The following is a 17701-nucleotide window of genomic DNA, read 5'->3' as shown; positions in this document are numbered from 1 at the left end:
ATAATATTAGAGTGAATGAAATAACAGACCAGTGAGAAGCAGTAGATCTAGCCTATTAAGATCTCAGTATGGCATTTGACACTGTTTTGCATGTCTTGGAGGGTAGATGAGAGAGGATATACAATGAAAACATTTAAATGAAGAAAGGGACTGAACAAACTACAGGACAAATGTTTATCTCAGAGAAGGAGAAATGCTTAAGCGTGATCCGAAACGATGAAGTTTTTTCTTTACTGAGAGGGTGGTAGCCTCCCAGCAAAAGTGTTACGGGCTAATATAGTGAGGGAATTTAAAAATGCATGGGATGTGTGCATATCTAAGACAAGACCAAGGACTGAATATATGAAAAACCGACAGACTAGATGAGCTAATCATAAGCTATCTTTTATAAGGTCCAAGGAGCTCATAACTGTTTTGTAGTTATCACTTTTGGAATATTGGATGGATTACTTCTAAGAGGAATTATTTTTGCCAGGTATATTTTCATAGGAACAACTTGGGTTTCACGTGTGTTCATTTGGTGAACATAAGCGTTAGAAGAATATTTATGTTTTGTATATGCATGAAAATGCGGCCTATTATGAGACTATTGTTAAATACATCTCACTTTACCGTAATGATTCTTAGTACTCATTTTTCACCTGTAGGAGGACACCAGAGACTTTGCCATCAGTGGAAAAGTTTTTTGGCAGCTCGTTGTCGCTTTCACATGTATCACTTAGTGGAACCAAAGTGCCCCCTGAACTATTGAGGTGAGAACATACTCAATATTAATAACAATGTGTCTCTCCAAGAAAGTTAAATGTTTCATATTATGGACACAAATTCTAATTCTTATATTAAATGACCCTTTACAATCCCTAGCTGTGAAAAAAAATAGGGAAGAATACAGATTTTTAAGTAAACAAATCTGCCTATCAATGGGATAGAGGGTTTAATGAGCAGAGAGGCATTTACAACCTGATACACATTCAAGTATATTAATATGTTTGTGACATATCACAGAATATGATGGTAATGCAAGGTTGGGATTAGGGGAATGGTAGTTTTACCAGTTACAATGTAAGGTACTGTAACTCTATAATGGTGTGGAAGTATACTACCAATCAGTAGAGGAAATTGCTGTTGAGCTTGTATTCTTCTTTCTTTTTTCTCTGCATTCGCTGATAGAGCTCTGCTGCAAGGACTGTGTTCAAATACTCACATACAGGATCTACATCTCGACTTAAGCAGCTGTGAAGTAAGAGAGTTTGCCGTATGGCTGTATTGTGTTTTTAGAGGAACTATCAAATGATCATTCCTTGATCTGTGCATTACTTTCTTCCTTCTGTCCATCCCCTCCCTATCTTATCTTGTTCTTGCGCCTGTTCCACTCCTTGGCCTCTTTCTGTCTCATAAACCTTACCTCTGTACCCTTTAGTTGCGCTCAGTAGGTGCTCAGATATTGCAGGATCAGTTTCCTCCAATCAGTTGTATTGGCAGTCTGAACATATCCGATAATGGTAAGAACCAGTCTCTTCATGTATATTCCTTGCTGTCATCATCTTTGACTTGTGTTCACGTGCCATGTAGGACTGGACAGTTCCTATTCACTGTGTTTCTCTCTTGCTTGAGCATCGTTTATCTGTTTTTCTTTGTTGTGTTTTCCATTTCCATTTAATAATATGTTTCTGTCTGTATCTCAAAAATACTTTTTGTCTGCATGCCTCCAAATATCTTTCTTTTGTCTATTCCCTCCTTTCTTTACAACACTTTCCTTTCTCTGTGTTTCTTTATCTCAGGATTGGATTCTCACTTGCTGTCTCTTATCCCTGCTCTGGGCAGAAACAGACATCTCAAGCATCTGTCTCTGGGCAGAAACTTCTCAGTTAAATCACGGTGAATACCTGTCAGTGTAAGGTAGAAAACCACAAAGGTCAGACAGGATTGAAAGATTGTTCTAGTTTATCTAGGACTATGGCATAGGGAGAATGTTAACACGAAGAGACACACTACAGTATAGAGTAATATCAAGGAAACAAGGAGTAGGCATGAGAAACTATAGCAGTAGGGTTTAGTCGCTTTTAACACTGAGATGCCCAGTCTGTAATAGTTTTGAAATAGATTGTAAGTGTTATTCATTAATACATTAGAAGGTTATAGGTGATAATTGGTAATTGCCCTTTGCATTTCCAGAGTCCTGGAGGAGATTCTGCAACGCATTGTGAATGTTCTTCAGGATGAAGACTGTGTGAGTAACAGCAGAGACAGCCTTGGATACCAGCCCACAGAAAAGCAAATATATATATATATATATATATATATATATATACATATATATACGCTTTATGGACAAAAGTATTGGGACATCTGACCATTACACCAACAGGGACTTTTCTAACATTGCATTCTAAATACTCAAGGGAGAGTGCATCACTGCAAACGCCGTCGTTTTGCCCTCACATGAACTGTGACGTCCTCTGCCCGATCCTCCAATCACAGATCTCAGCTTCCATCAAATAACATGTTTCCTTTTTTTTATAACAAAACATCTCTAAACATAATCTAAACAATATCCAGCAAAATCAGTGAGTGGTTTTAAGTAGTATTAAGTAGTAAAAGCTGTGGAGGCATACAATAGCTGTAAAAGATGATTACCCTAAAGAAATGTGCATTTTCTATGATCCATATGTTTATGAAGAGGCCCATCCTGCTTGACTAGGACTGTTTCATGCTACGGCCATCCCTATTTTATTTTTAGAATTATTTTTTAGAACGTGGATCACTTTTGCTGATTTCACTACTGATCATGCAGGGTCAACTGACGTTTCCAAGCAGAACTTGGTTGGCTCTGTAAAATGTAAAGTTCAAGGGCAAGATTTCATTAGGGTCACCACACCTATTGAACTATGCATTATACAGGGCCAGTTCAACCCATCCTGCAGGGGATGCTCACTGAGGTTAGGCCTTCATAATGCTTAGTTAAGTGAAGGCGCTAAAACACCTCTCTCCTTCAAACTCACACTTAAATGAATATACCCCATTGTGCCTTGGGGATATATTGAATGTAAAATATCCTTTGAGAGTTTATGCCCAAAGCGTTTGTTCTTATGGTAAAGTCACATTATTTTCACCTGAGGTATTCACTAGCATTGAAGATAACCCAACTGGGGATGTGGTGGGTCACCTACTCAAAGGAAAACACATGAGCTGTTGATGGCAGCTACTGTAAATTCAAAGGAATCTGAGGAATAGAAATTGCTGTTTAGCTGCAGAGCCAAGTCAAAGAATGCCAACAGGGCTACATCACAGCAGGGCTTTTAGTATGAACTACATTCAGGTAGCTAGCCTAGTAAATGAAATCCAGGATTTAGTGAATATACTCCTTGTGAATTAACAGAGAAACCAGTCATTTTAGAAGATGCTGACAAGTAAGCAAAAAAAAAAGATGGCATCTGCGGATCCTGTGAATTTGGAAAAACACACAGTCATCATAAAACCAAACAACATTAAGTCAAGCTAGAGAAACAGCCGATGGGTCTAGCCATAATACACATGCAGGATAAAAAATATCATGATGCTAGAGATTTAAAGGGAATCTCAGCGCCCTGCTGACAATATATTGACTCAGCTTGTGGAAATTAAATTGTAGAACTAGATAGTCGATAGAAATTTTTTTTTATTTACAAAATAAAAATGAATTCCAAAGGATTTCATCTTCTTGTACATTGAAATAGTGCGTGCCCAGATGCTTTTGGCATATAATCATATGGACGCGGAAGTGGCTACTCAGCAATTTTAAATGGAATGTATCATTAAATGCTTAGTTGATCTCCCTTTGAAATGCAGCCATTTGTAGAGTTTGGTTTCTAGGGCAGTAGTTAAAACAACGAAGACACAAAAATTGCAATTTTTATTAACTACAAAATCTTGATATTTCATGTTAAGACTTTGAGAGAGGCTTGGCAGTGATGGCTGCATACCAGCTATGCATAAATCAACAGAACTTAGCCTCTCAAGCATAGCAGATGTTTGTAATAATATATCTGGGTAGTTTGTTTTGAAAAACTGATGCAGTTGCTCGACAAATAATGACACTGCATTGATTTGTATAAATGTATTAGAAATGCAGCAATTTTAGAGAAACAAAGAATTTGATTGCATTACATAGCAAGTAACCCATTTTGTACTTAACCTAAAGAAACAACAGATAAGATGCACATAAGTCGATGCAACAAAATAGTTTTTTACCAATTGAATCATTGTCCAATTGGCTCAATGGTTTTATAAACATTATATGCTCAAAATCATACTATGAAACTAGATATTAGGTATTGAATATTTGAGTCTTGATCACTCAAGAATGTTTAAATAATGTCAAATGACTCTTCAACGCTTGACAGCATACAAAACTATCCAATACCATACAGGGAGGCAAGACAACAATATGCAGGCTAATACCACATAGACTTAGAGGACACCATGCAGGATTCCGTAACACTACACAGACTGAGACATAAAGAGCTATACAGCACAAAAAGACATGCCACTATATGGAAGTCTGTTCTTGCTTTCCTCAACTCATAAGCGTTTCTCTTTTCTCTCTCTAACTCTCTTTCCTCTTTGTCTCTCAGTCCCTTCAGTCCCTCTCTCTTGCAGACTCCCGTTTAAAGTCTCGTACCTGCATTGTTTTGAATGCTCTTGGAAGTAACACTTCTCTGCAGGAGCTGGATATCAGTGGTAATAACATGTCGGATATCGGAGCCAAGATGCTGGGTAAAACCTTGCAGATAAACACCACTCTACGGTGAGTGTAAGACTATTATGCGGAAATAACCCTAAATAAAATCCCTTTATTTATAACAAGTCAACAAGTCACTGTACAAAAAAAGATACAGGGGTTTGTAGCAATGATGTGAGGCTATTTCAGATATACTATGGAGGACATGCGTGAAAAAAGTGAGAAAAACCAGTATAGGGAATAAGATAGTGAATGGTAGGAATAATCAACCTTAATGACTTCCTGGTGTATCTGGAACCACAGCTGCAACCCTTAAGCAACACTCTCCGGGTGTTGAAGTAATACAGCAAAAAGTCCACTAGGGGGCGCTCGTGTGTTCCATTCAATGAAAAATAAAACAAAGAAAAAATATATAGTGTAGAAGTAAAACAGTGTGTTATGCCCTATGGAGGACATACAGGTAAATGGGGGGGTCTTAAACATTTTTCGCTTATACATTCCTTAGCCAATTGGCTAACAAAATGTATTGGTAAAAATGTACTTAGTACTTTAGTGAGTACAGTAGGTTAATAATATCACGGTACGTGAAATGCTGCAGTTCTAATGATCTAATAATTTCTCGTGTTCCTTCAACCTATGTTGTTGTGTAATTGGTGTCCCATACTAGGTCTGTGCTTTGGGACAAGAATGCAGTTACAGCATCTGGATTCATGGATGTAGCACGGGCTCTGGAGAAGTAAGTGGTACATAAAATTATTTTTGACATCATTCATATGTACAACATATAATAATGTTTAAGGCTCAACAATGACTGTCCAGCCAAAATGTAAGGTGGGTACAACATGTTACCGAGCCAACCAGCAGGGTCACTTATATGACCCTGCTATAGTGGTGCAGCAGCAATGTCACAGCTCACACAGCGAGTATGAGCAGCACTGGAGACAGGGCTCCCTGTGAGGTAAGAGGGAGGGTCAGAAGGGGAAGGACAACTGTGCAAGTTGCACTGATGGTGGGAGAGTGTGGGTATATGTATGTGGAAATCTATGGTGTTAGAATGTGTATATGTATGTATTTATGTATGTGTAAGTGTACGGTGCTGGAGTGTGTGTTTTAATGTATGATGTCAGAGAGTGTGTGTGTTACCGTATGTGTGTTAGTTTATTATGTTAGAATGAGTGTGTCTCAGCAAATGGTTTTAGAGTATGTCTGTTATGTTAGTGTATAGTGTTAGCATGAGCGTGTGTGTTACTATTAAGTGTTAGCATGTGTGGGTGTGGGTGTTAGTGTATGGTGTTACCATGAGTGTGTGTAACATTGTACGGTTTTAGAGAGTGAGGGGTTTGTGGTGCAAGGGAGAGGGAGATGGTGTATGTGAGTGCTTGGTTTTTAGTACATGCATGTGTTTTAGTTATAGAGAGAATACTGCACCCAAAGAAATACTAGACTCAGGCAGTACGCCAACAGACACACTAACACCATGCATTTACATAGACGCTGAATCATACACTAACACACACTCACTCACTCTAACACACACACACACCAACATCTTATAATAACATACACACTCTAACACCATATCTTAATACACACACACCCCTCACACACTCTTATTCACTCACATCGCGAGGAGTCTATCTTCAGTGCAGCTTACACACACTACCGCAGTGTCACCTCACTGAGCTCCTCGGTTAGCAAGATGTCTAGGTGCACACAGCTCATAAAAGTGATGATCTCCCAAGACCTACACTTCACTTTCTTTGTTCTTCTAAGATTCCAGTTATCTGCTTTTTCATGTAATCCTAACCCCTGTTGTTTCTTTTATCTGGGTATCTCATCCTAGGAATCGAAGCTTGCGTTTTATGTCCTTCCCTGTGGGAGATATCTGTCAAGCATATCAGAGGCATCCTGAGAGAGCAGAAAGTGCCTGGAGGAAGGTGACATATTACAACACTGACCTCATAAATAGGGCCCCTAAGCATCATGCTGTCCTTAAACATGGGATATCTCCTTTGGACCCTCTATGGGACAACATTCCTCAGAATGGGCTATGTCTAATGGAACACATATTCCTCTACATTATCATGAAAATAAAGATCTCTTCCTCTGTATACTCTATTTTCTTACCGCCTCTGGTGAATGTTTTTCTTTCCACCTGTAGCCCTTCTGCTGACACTAATTTCTCTTACTTGAAAAATAAATTAAGCCTCTAATCTCTCTTGTGACAAAAATATTAATTCTAGTTGTTCTAGGTTTTCGCTGGGGGGTCACTTTTCTGCTTCTTGTTTCATCTCCTTCTCAGATTCACAGCTGTCTCTTGCGGAATTCTCAGACCTTGGTTGTTTCTGACCAGAGAGCCCTACGCCTCCAACAGGGTGTGACAAATAGTGCCGAACAGGTACTTCGCTTCTCCTTTCACTGTCTTTCTCCGTGTCTCTGAACCCAATGTTTATTAGTAAAACTCTCCCTCTGTGTATCACAGATGCTGCACACTCTGTCTGTTATGATACATGATCATATCAATGCTCTGCGTTCCTGTGATCTCGAGACTGTTCAAGAAGACATAATATGTGCGAGACAGCTACTGAGAGATGCTAAAAACTGTCGAGCTGTGAGTCTCTTTTTATTCAACTGTTTTTAATGTCTGTACTGTTGCTCACCTAGGTTTTTGTTTATCAACACAGAGTTAGGGACCTACAACTTGGGTAGTGTTGAATGCATTAGGCTTCAACTGGGCACAAACACTTCAATGCAGTTGCTGTTCTGCAGGCTGGTGTAGGGACTTGGCTCATAAACTCAGCCTCACTAAACACAAGTTAACTGCAAGTGCGCATAAATTTGTGCTGTATATTTTTAGTATTTACCTTGTTTGTTTGCTTTTTTATTTGGTTGAGCATACAATCGTTTTAGGGACTATCTAAGCTACTAATTCTCAGGTTTGATCTGTAATTGGCACAAATAAGTACACATCATGTTTAAGTAACTGAGCCTGCTAGTTTGGATGGATACAACTCAGAAAAACAAACATTTAGTATTAAAAAAGGTGTGATTTACACCAACCAAAAGATGGCTCAATTGATGAAATTAATGACGGCTTAATCAATGTGGGCAGTGATTTTATGGTCAGTAGCATGAATCTGAATATCAGCTAAGAGGTACATTCAATTTCGGCTTTGATTTTAAATGTCTTTTTTTAATAATAACTTTTACATACCTGCTGGTGTTTAAATCATCTGTTCTTATTTGTCATTGAAGGAAAAGCGAGGATAGAGTAAAACCTTTTTATAGTGTTTTTAAGTGGCATATGCAAATGAGAATGCCCATGGGTAAGGACTCAAGAAATAACATATTCTTATATGCTTGCCTTTGCCTAGACTGTATTGGAAACTTTGCACCTTTATAAATTCTGAACATAACACACCATTACACACAATAAGCATATTGATTCTGTGCATATTTACTTTAAAGAAAATGCTGATACTTCCTTTTGAAAGCTAATATAAAAGGTTGCAAGATTCAATGAACAGTAGATGTTGTAGAGCCCCGGTTGGAATTACTCTGTCTTCCAGCTTTAGCTGGGATGAACAGTAGTTTATAATAAAAAGTATTCATCAGTATTTGTTTGGTGTGGTCAAGCCGTCTCCCTGTGAAACTTTGTGGTTTAATCTTGGATTTAGGGAAATTGGAGTGTCTACGAGATTTTACTTCCCATGTTGGGTTCCTTTCTCTGTTCATAGCTGTTGCCACGTCTTCTGGAAGCAGGAAGTTGGCTGTCTCCTTCAGGTCCTGCTCAGCGCCTCTTGGAAACTGTTTCATATGAGCTGTCTCGTGCAGTTGATAGGGAACTTCAGGTATTAAAAAAAAAGTGGGGTGCGACTCACCTATAGACCCACCAGCAGGATATTTCCTACCTCATATAGGTGGTCTTCTACTTTTAATTTCTGTAATATTGCCCTCTTGTCACTGAGGTTTATAAACTAAAGTGTACGTTTGCAAGAGAGCGGGAACATCAATTCAACAAATTCATTATACATTATAGAGCCAGAAAAGCCAGGGGCAACTAAGAAAGGGAGAGATATTTCTTGAAAGCCACCCCACAGATTGTGCCATGCTTTCCTTGCAGTAGAAGGTTACTTGGTTTGGCCATTCATAATGCTTATTAAGTCAGGTAGTTGAAACTGTAGCTCTCCTGCAAACCATTGCTTTAGTGACTTAATCCCTTTATGTTACTCCTTTCTTTCCCAGAACATTGCAGACACCATGTGGGAAGCCACCCAAGACCTATTCCCAGGGGCTGCACGAGATGCCCAGAGAGGAAGCGCAATGCTTTGCAGATTAAGAGAGCAGCATGGACTCAGCTTCCCACAAATACGGGATATGCTTCGACAAGTGGGGAATGAGATACACAGCAAGCTACGGTGAGCAAGGAAATGTCCTTTATTTTTTGTTGATATTGATATTTTTACAACTGCATTGAGCACTGACATGATTGTGTGCCGCAGGTTGGACAACAGTTTTGCTCCCAACAGTTTTGCTCCCAAATAGCTTAGCCCACAAACAGCTTGTCTGTGTCACAGGAGCACACACCACAAAAGTTCTTCACCCAGATACACTTACCTAGGGAAAATATGGTATAAGGGTGATATTCAAGTACAATTAATATACAAGTACAAGTCAAGTACAATTAAAGTACCTCACACTTGGTGTAAAATATTAGATTTCTTCTACAAAACACTCGAACAGAAAACAAACTCTAGTGTAGATGGTTTTCAATAACTCAATGTATCTATTTAAGACTTTGAAGACCAATTCACCGATTTAAAAGGTAGACTGAAAGAAATAATATTATTGTCTGCAGTCTAACATTACCAGTCGCAGTGATCACTAAACCACAGTATTCAATTAATTATACACTGCATATTACAATACAGAAATGCACACATTGAGATTGTATCTCACGAACACTAATAATTAAACAAACATTCTCAAAGGCAAGGGAGCAATATAAATAAAATATACAGCAGTAGTATGTTAACTAAGTCTATAAATATATCATGCTAAAACCATCCAAAACAATGCTTGGCTAAGTGATTCTTTTAATTATTTCTAAAATACTTATTACGTCTGCTCAGACTGCGCTTCAACTAAAGAGAAAATACTTGCACAGGCAGTAGACATAGGAAGATGTCTACTTCATTTGGATGGTGTTTTATAAATGGAACAGCCTCCCAGCACTACTAGTAGAAGTTAATACAGTGGGAGAATTGAAACATGCATATAATAGGCATATGGATCCTGAATCTAAGACAAAGACTGGATATGATTTGAGTCTTTGCAGCAGAAAATCAGGCAGCCATATGGCTGGATGGTACTTACCTGCCATGAAAGTCTGTGTTTCTAGGTTTTGGAATTTGGTACCCTCTTTGCAGCTATAACAGTTTCTACACTTTTGAGAAGGTGTTCTACAAGAATTTAGAGTGTTTATGTGAGATTTTTGCCCATTCATGCAGTAGAGCATTTGTGAGGCTAGGGGCTGGATGAGAAAGTCTGACTCTCAATCTCTGTTCAAGTTCATCCCAAATGAGTTCAGTGGGGTTGAGGCCAGGGCTCTGTTTGAGCCAGTCAAGTTCTATGACACCAAACTCGTCCAACCATTTGTCAGTCTTTACCAAAATGGACCTTTGCCTAGTCTTAGATTCAGGACAGCCATATGCTTATGTCATGCATGTCATGCATGTCATGCAAAATGCTTATGTTAAAGGGTTAACAAGGCATCTTGCATGAAGAAGAAAAAATAGTTTTTCCTAGGCCACATCTTGCCATAAATGTTATCCGGTGTCCTGGCAGGCCCTATCATAAAATCAGTAGGGCAGGAACAGCACCTACACAGGGCGTCTTCGAAGGATACCAGATGTCCTTTCCTGGGTGCCATAAACTCTTACAGGGGACCAGGCACTGGGGTCACAAGGGGGACACAGCAGAGCTTCAGATTTATGATTTGAGAAATATGGTTAAGGTTCCATAGTAGGCTCATGACATGAAGATGTTCTCTGTGTTGACTGTGTGCCCTTCAGATTTACATCAAACATGGCAGGAGGGAATTAAGCAGGGCCTGGGAAAAAATAATAGGTTACCTAGATGTCAGGTAGGTAGAGGGTGTTTGGTACCTGTACACTTCTAAAAACATGGTGGGCACGATTACCTCAGAGTTATTAACGTACATGGTGCCGTAACAGCAAATATTGATTAAAATATCAGGCTGGAGTTCGCTGCCAGGTTTTACAACTCAGGTCGTAAAGTGCCTGGGCTACACACTCCTCTCCCCACGTGACACCAAATGGGTGGACTCCCAGAGTAAACGTAACAAGGGTTCTATAAGAATAGGAATCTGGGATTCAAACTTTATAAATTTCTTTATATTTTGGCAAGGGACCTTAACATCAAGAAATTCCCACGGATTGTTTTACTTTTGTATTTTTAAACTGTTTTGTATGTATTTCTGTCTCTTTTACCGTTATTTTTGTCAAGCACTGTGACTATTTTTGTCAAATTAAATATACATTAATCAATTCTGTCTTTGTGCTCCCAATTTGAACTTCTAACTTCCGGGGATAGCCGTAGTTATCACGTTACCATTTCTTATAATTTGGAAGTGGGATCTTTCTATAGTTTGAGCAGTTCAGGGGGTTACCGAAGCCTCCTTAGGTGTTTTTAAAACCTTTAATAGAACTTGATGGTGGCAGCGAAAAAAGTTTGGGGATCGTGGGGTGAACAGGTTTGGGGTTAAGGTGTTGCTCTGGGCCCTGCGGGGAGAGCGGCTAGTGAGCCTGTGGGCTGGTTTTTGCCATTAACCCTTTTCATGTTCACGTTTCCCTTAACGTCACGGTGAGAGCCACTTGCGTTGGGAATCATCCAATCCATGGACACATTAGAAGCTTTTAGATAGGGAAGTGCTGGTACCTTCTTGCCTGTGGAACAGATTAAGCAAAGTGATCCAATTGGCCCCATCAGGCACTCATACACACATTGTCACAAAAATGTACACACTCATTAAGAAACATACAGTACATACTCATGCTAATAATACATACACGTACATTTACAGATACATGTGTACATAGCTTGTCTGTGGCATATTAGCCCCAAACAGTTTGCCTGTACCATCTTAGCTTCCAAACAGTTTGTCTGTGTCCCTCTCCCTCCAAGCAGACTGATCCAACATGCAGGAAATGGATGTGATGTCACTTCCTGCATGCTCGATCAGACAGTGTGCATGGAGAGGGTGTAAGAGATTATCTGATGAGATTGGATTATTTCTATACTCTGTGTGCTGCTAACTGTAGGTGTTACCCCCCACTAGCGGCTTTTGAAAGGGGTTGAAGGACCCTGGTCACAGTGGCGGGCCTGGTCACAGTTGCAACACCTACAAACATGATTGTTACAACCCTGCATAGAAGTAAAACATAATAGGTTTGTGAAGTAACTAAAAGGTACTATTGTGATATTATGCCATATTTTGTTGTTTTGTTGCAGAGGTGCTCAACTTTCCCTTATGACACGTCTCAGTAATTCCGTTCTCGAACAAGTTCTGCAGGAAATGCAAAGAACACACAGGACACTGGTAAATTTCTTGGAGTTTAGAAAGACAGACTCTATAGCTTTTTTCCTATGTTGTTGCTGGTGCCTCGTCCCATACAAATTTAGTAACCCATAAACTATACCATCTTCCTTGCTCACTAAAGTCAGAGTAATTGCAAGTATATCTGACCATATGACTGGATCATGTTAGATGGCATTGGACACTGGAAAATGTGGATGATATTTTAATGTTGTCCATTTTGTGCAAAAGGGCAAATATTAGAGAACTGGGAAGATTTCCATCACCAATGACAAGGGGATAACCCACACGAAGTGTTCTTACTCATATCCTGCTCTCTTCCTTTCTGCAACCTCTTCAATCCCATTTCTCAGTCCCGTCACAGATCCCAGCTGCAGAGTCTGATGGAAGAGGAACAGAGAATTCTGGGATATTACACCCAAACTCCCCCAAGGAAACAGGAATCTCACGAGGGAGAAATGTTCACCAGCATTGTAAGTGACTTAGAAACCACAAATTGATGCTGCTACCATTACACAATTCCCATGGGCTCCCACACGCCATCTTTGTCAATGTTCCTTTAGTAATGCCTCCATTTTCTTACTCTTGTATATTTCCTCAGGATACTATGGTGATAAAGAAACGCCTCCAAGGCAGGAAAATCCGGCCAGTCTCTGCATTTATCAGTGAGCTCCTTAAAACGTTGTTTTTCTCAACTCATACACTCCTAAGGTTTTGTCCTTTCACTGTGGCTGTTCAGTACTTTCATACACATCGATTTGCTTTCACTTCTCTCCATGAAATGTCTTTGCTTGTCTCTCATAAGAATGTGAGGTCAAATATTAATATTTCATTGTAATGTACAACTGACCGAACATATTAATTCTGAAGGTTATGAGTACTAAAGTTGAAATCGACAACAACCTAGAACAGTGCTGGACATTGTTTACATATGAGCTATCAAACATTTAGGGAACAACTGTATGTAGTACTAAATGGAAACCCATTACTGCTTCAGAGCACCTAATGGGATTTCTGAAAGATCCATTAAAACTGTTTGTAAGCATTAACTTAAACAGGAAAAAAGAGACAGATTACACAGAATAGTGGAGCCAGTCTAATCATTATGTAGTAAACCCTGACTGTATAACACATTATCAAGTATCTGTCATAAAACTTGATTAGACTTGTTTGCTTACCCACTCTTACATTCTTACACCCTCATCTATTAGGTGTGAGTGAGCAGGAGTTGAGTCCCAGGACGTTGGATTTGGGGTCTCCAGGATCACGAGACCTCAGTTCACCACCTGCACTCTCCTCGTCTGCTAGTAGTCAGCTGTCTCGTTCTCTCAGTGTGTCTTTGGAAGGTCTCTCTGAACTCCCCACAGAAGGCAGCAAACTGCAGCATCAAACACGAGACAGACCAAAACAGCAAACCCGACGGGCACCAGGAGGTAGTAAGGTAAGGCATGGGTGGCAAGATAGGACTCAAAATGGGTAGAAATACCGGTAGTCTAATACATTAGAAGATTATTTTGTCTGTGGGCCATTTCAGTGATTAAAAGAATATCTCACAAGGTTTCACTGGGAATAAATGTCTGTTCTAACCCTGAGGTGCGTGGTCCTGCTTCTGACACTGAGGTACGACCTGACACTGCATTAGACGAGGGACTGGATGATTTCTTCCATCGCACAGTACTGACACAGTCACACAGGTACTGCTTGAAGCCGACTTTGATTGTTAGGGCTGACTTTAGGTGTGTGCAAGCTTGAGTTTCTTTGTATGTGTATATATATATATATATATATATATATATATATATATCAGTCTGTGTATGTGTTTGATGGTTATTGGGAGTTTGTCAGTGTATGACTGTGTGTATAAGTCAGTGCATGTATACATTCACGAGAATATATCAGTTTGTACTGTGATGTATTTATCATTAGTGCTGCCATAGGCCTGAACTAGAACAGTGCCCTAAAAGTGATGACATCATATGCTGCGGCTGCCATAGGCCTAGTCACCCTAGGCCAGAATGTGCCACTGTCCACTTCTGCATAAATCTGCCCCAGTTAGAAAAACAGTGATGTAATTAGATGGAAAGAGAAAATAAAGAAAAAAATGAGATAGAGTAGCTCGTACGGACCTTTAACTCTTGGAGCGAGGAGCTCAGCTCAATGATGTGATCAGTACAATAAAATTTAAAAAAATCCTGGCATGCAAACAGTTAAAATACCAGTATTTGAAACAATCGGGGTGTTTAGTTTTCAAAAATGTATGGTTTGATGGCGTAAATTGAATTAGCTGGTTTCAAAGATGTCCCAAATAGGCCATGGGCACAAACTGACCAGATGTCAAAATTAAAGTACTAGCACTTGAAATACCCCGGAGTGTCTACTTAACTTGAGAAAACTGAATTGGTTGTCTTCAAAGATGTCCCAAATAACACATGGGGCAGAATGACCAGATGTCAAAATGACAAATTGAAAAATGGGCACCTCCCAAATGTGGCCTTTCAGCCCCCAATCAACCCAAAATGCATGTGTGGTATCACTGTACTCAGGAGGTGTTGCTGAACAGATATTGAGATGTTGTTTTAAAGTGACATATACCAGAAGCTGTAAATTAGTACCTGAATTATAATATGTGTGAAAAAAACACTCAATACTACTACACATTTTGACAAAGGCTGGTAGTAGAATTAGTGCATGGAAAGAGTTAAAATATTAGCCATTGAAATACCCTGACATGGCTTATTTTCAACAATATATGAATAGATGGGGTAAATTGAATTAGCAAGGTTCAAAGATGTCCCAAATAGGGCACTGGGGGAATTGTGCGTGTCCCAGGTGTGACCTTTTACACCCCAAACATCCCCAAAAATGCATGCATGGGTGGTATCACTGTATGAATGAGATGTTGCTGAACACGTATTGGGGTGTTGTTTGACACATATACCAGGAGCTGTAAATACATACCTGAAATACGTGTGTGAAAAAAAACACAAAAGTTTGACAAAGCCTGCTAGTAGCATTATTGCAAGAAAATAATTAAAATATTAGCATTCAAATACCCTGGGGTGTCTGGTTTTCAAAAATATACAATTTGATGGTGGTAAACTGAACTCATCAGCTTCAAAGATGTCCCATATAGCACATGGGGCAGACTGACCACTACTTGTACTTATTGCCCTATAACTTGAAAAAAAAAAGCAATAAACCATAAAAACATGGTATTTCTAAACTTAGGACAAATATAATCTATTTAGCAGTTTTTTTCATTAGCCTTTGTAGATGAGTAAAAAAGATTTTTCAAAGGTACTTTTTTAAAATGTTTAACTATATTTTATATATTTTTATAGTAAATTAGATGATATGATCAAAATAATGGTGTCTAAAGACACCATTATTCGTGCCTTTCTTGTCACAAAAAACAATATATAAATTGTCTGGGTAGAAGAAAATTACAGCTACTGCAGAAGCGTTTAAACAGCCATTGTCACAAAGGGTACAAAAGATAAAAACAGCCCTGTAATAAATATTGTACAATGTGTACAAGTAAATACACTAATACATATAATGGAAATGCAAGAATTAAATTATAATACTATTTACCCTGCCTACACTGGGCAGAGCTTAATAGAAAACGGCTGGCTATATACACACTCTCCTGCTTTTTGGTTCTAGAAATCGGCTTGTTGAATAGCTTGCCAGATGTAAAACTTGCTGCTCTGCACTGTGTAAAACAGGATCCCCCACTGTCCACATCCATATATCTGTGTGACAGGGCAAATATAATGTTACCAGATATTCTGTAATATATCAATAGGATTATTATTTTTCCATTTTTGTTTCCCTGAAGTATCTCTTCGGCCCCTTCAGGGGACACAGAAGGGCCACCAAAGAGGCGCCGCAGGAGTCTCTTCCATTTCCGCAGAAGCCGAACCCCAAAACGTGAAAGAGGGAGAGTTGTTCCTCCATCTTCTCCTGGACCAGAAAGTGTTACAGAACACCTGAAACTGGAAGGGATCCAAATTACCAATGGGACACTAGCTACAAATGGAGCAGAAGCCCCAAATATAGGAAGTGTGAGGGGTTTGCCTGGCCGTGGAACACCGGTGAGTGGTGGAAGGAAAGCTTACAGGGGGGGGGGATAAAAAATAAAATGGAAGGTAACAACAAAAACATATATGTGTATTTTCACCTATTTGCAGTCCTGTGAGCAGCCGCAGGAGGAGGTTCAGCCTGCAAGAGTACGTGGTGTTCCTCTGCCTGGGATGGATGGAGGCCGTGTGTGGAGGGAGGTACGTGTAGGAAGATGCAGTGCTTTTATCATAAGTACTTGGCAACAAATGATAATATAACACAACGTCTGTTGAGCAATATGTAAAAACATTATCAAAGACTGGATATTATTAAAAGTTGTAGTTTATTCTAGAGATGATGGGCTGGATGCAATGATGACAAACAGCTACACAACTATACTATAGGTGTGGCGGTATGCAATATGCTATTTACTTAAATTAAAATGAATTTATGGGGTGAAATAATTTTTATTGGCAAATATGATGTCATGCATGTATTAATGTCTAGGCATGTCTGGGATTCAATGATATGAGTGATGAGGTGACAATAAGACTAATGAATGAATTCAATTATGTTGATATCTTACCATAGTGTATGAAGCGTTAATGCGTGTTAGTGATACTACTGTGAGTTGTGAATAATAGGTTTTGATGAAATTAAATAGTGCCATTTTCAGATGGATATCTCCGTGGGCACTAGCTGTGTTCCTGATGACAGGCGTCGTTCCTCTGGGGACGGGGGTAAGTATTTATTCACCTCCATCCAACAAATCTCTCTCCTTCTATCACTCCATTTTCTGCCCCTCTCTCATCACTCAGTTCATTCCCCACACTCTCTTTCCACCAGTGATCTTAGTCTCTCCTCTTCCACTATCTGTGTCATCTGTGTAGCTTAAATCCTTCTCTGTATGTGCACCTCTTCCTTTCACATTTGTTGGTCTTTCTCCTGTGCCTCCTCTGTCTCTCTCTCTGTGTCTCTCAGAGGAGGGTGCTACGTTTGAGGACAGACAGCCTTGTTTTTCCAACGGAGACAGAAACACTCAGAAGAATTTATCAAGAGATGAGGTAACAATCCCATAAGCACATAGAAGACATTGGGAGACCTGTGCTTCCAGTGGAATATAAACTGAAGCAAGTGGTGGGTTACCGAACAAAGTCCATTGGGAAGACATATTAAAGACACCATTAAGACATGGAGATAATTATATGGCAAATAATTAAAAATAATATACACAAATGCATATTCACTCTTTGATAACAAAGAACCGACTATTGACTAAACTTACAAAATGCTGGGTT

General features: G+C 39.4%; 1 protein-coding gene across 1 annotated transcript in view; it reads left to right on the top strand.

Annotated features, from left to right (window-relative positions):
- LOC149300479 (capping protein, Arp2/3 and myosin-I linker protein 3-like) overlaps window positions 1-17701 on the top strand; it is a 36765-nt gene that overhangs the window by 16175 nt on the left and 2889 nt on the right. Inside the window, exons 16-35 of the mRNA XM_089484993.1 lie at window positions 648-752; window positions 1171-1240; window positions 1421-1502; window positions 1782-1878; window positions 2176-2230; window positions 4614-4786; window positions 5388-5456; window positions 6564-6657; window positions 7023-7118; window positions 7203-7331; window positions 8458-8571; window positions 8966-9138; window positions 12254-12341; window positions 12692-12811; window positions 12940-13003; window positions 13550-13779; window positions 13932-14032; window positions 16180-16435; window positions 16532-16621; window positions 17068-17143. Coding sequence (XP_089341119.1) covers window positions 648-752; window positions 1171-1240; window positions 1421-1502; window positions 1782-1878; window positions 2176-2230; window positions 4614-4786; window positions 5388-5456; window positions 6564-6657; window positions 7023-7118; window positions 7203-7331; window positions 8458-8571; window positions 8966-9138; window positions 12254-12341; window positions 12692-12811; window positions 12940-13003; window positions 13550-13779; window positions 13932-14032; window positions 16180-16435; window positions 16532-16621; window positions 17068-17143 — 2282 coding nt within the window. The remainder of the gene's footprint in view (window positions 1-647; window positions 753-1170; window positions 1241-1420; window positions 1503-1781; window positions 1879-2175; window positions 2231-4613; window positions 4787-5387; window positions 5457-6563; window positions 6658-7022; window positions 7119-7202; window positions 7332-8457; window positions 8572-8965; window positions 9139-12253; window positions 12342-12691; window positions 12812-12939; window positions 13004-13549; window positions 13780-13931; window positions 14033-16179; window positions 16436-16531; window positions 16622-17067; window positions 17144-17701) is intronic.

The sequence above is a fragment of the Sceloporus occidentalis genome, unplaced genomic scaffold, assembly GCF_023333645.1.
Source record: "Sceloporus occidentalis isolate IW3139 unplaced genomic scaffold, rSceOcc1.0.p SCAF_24, whole genome shotgun sequence".
Taxonomy (NCBI): Eukaryota; Metazoa; Chordata; class Lepidosauria; order Squamata; family Phrynosomatidae; genus Sceloporus; species Sceloporus occidentalis.
The sequence above is the reverse complement of the archived record's forward strand: the minus strand, read 5'-3'. Positions and strand labels throughout refer to the sequence as shown.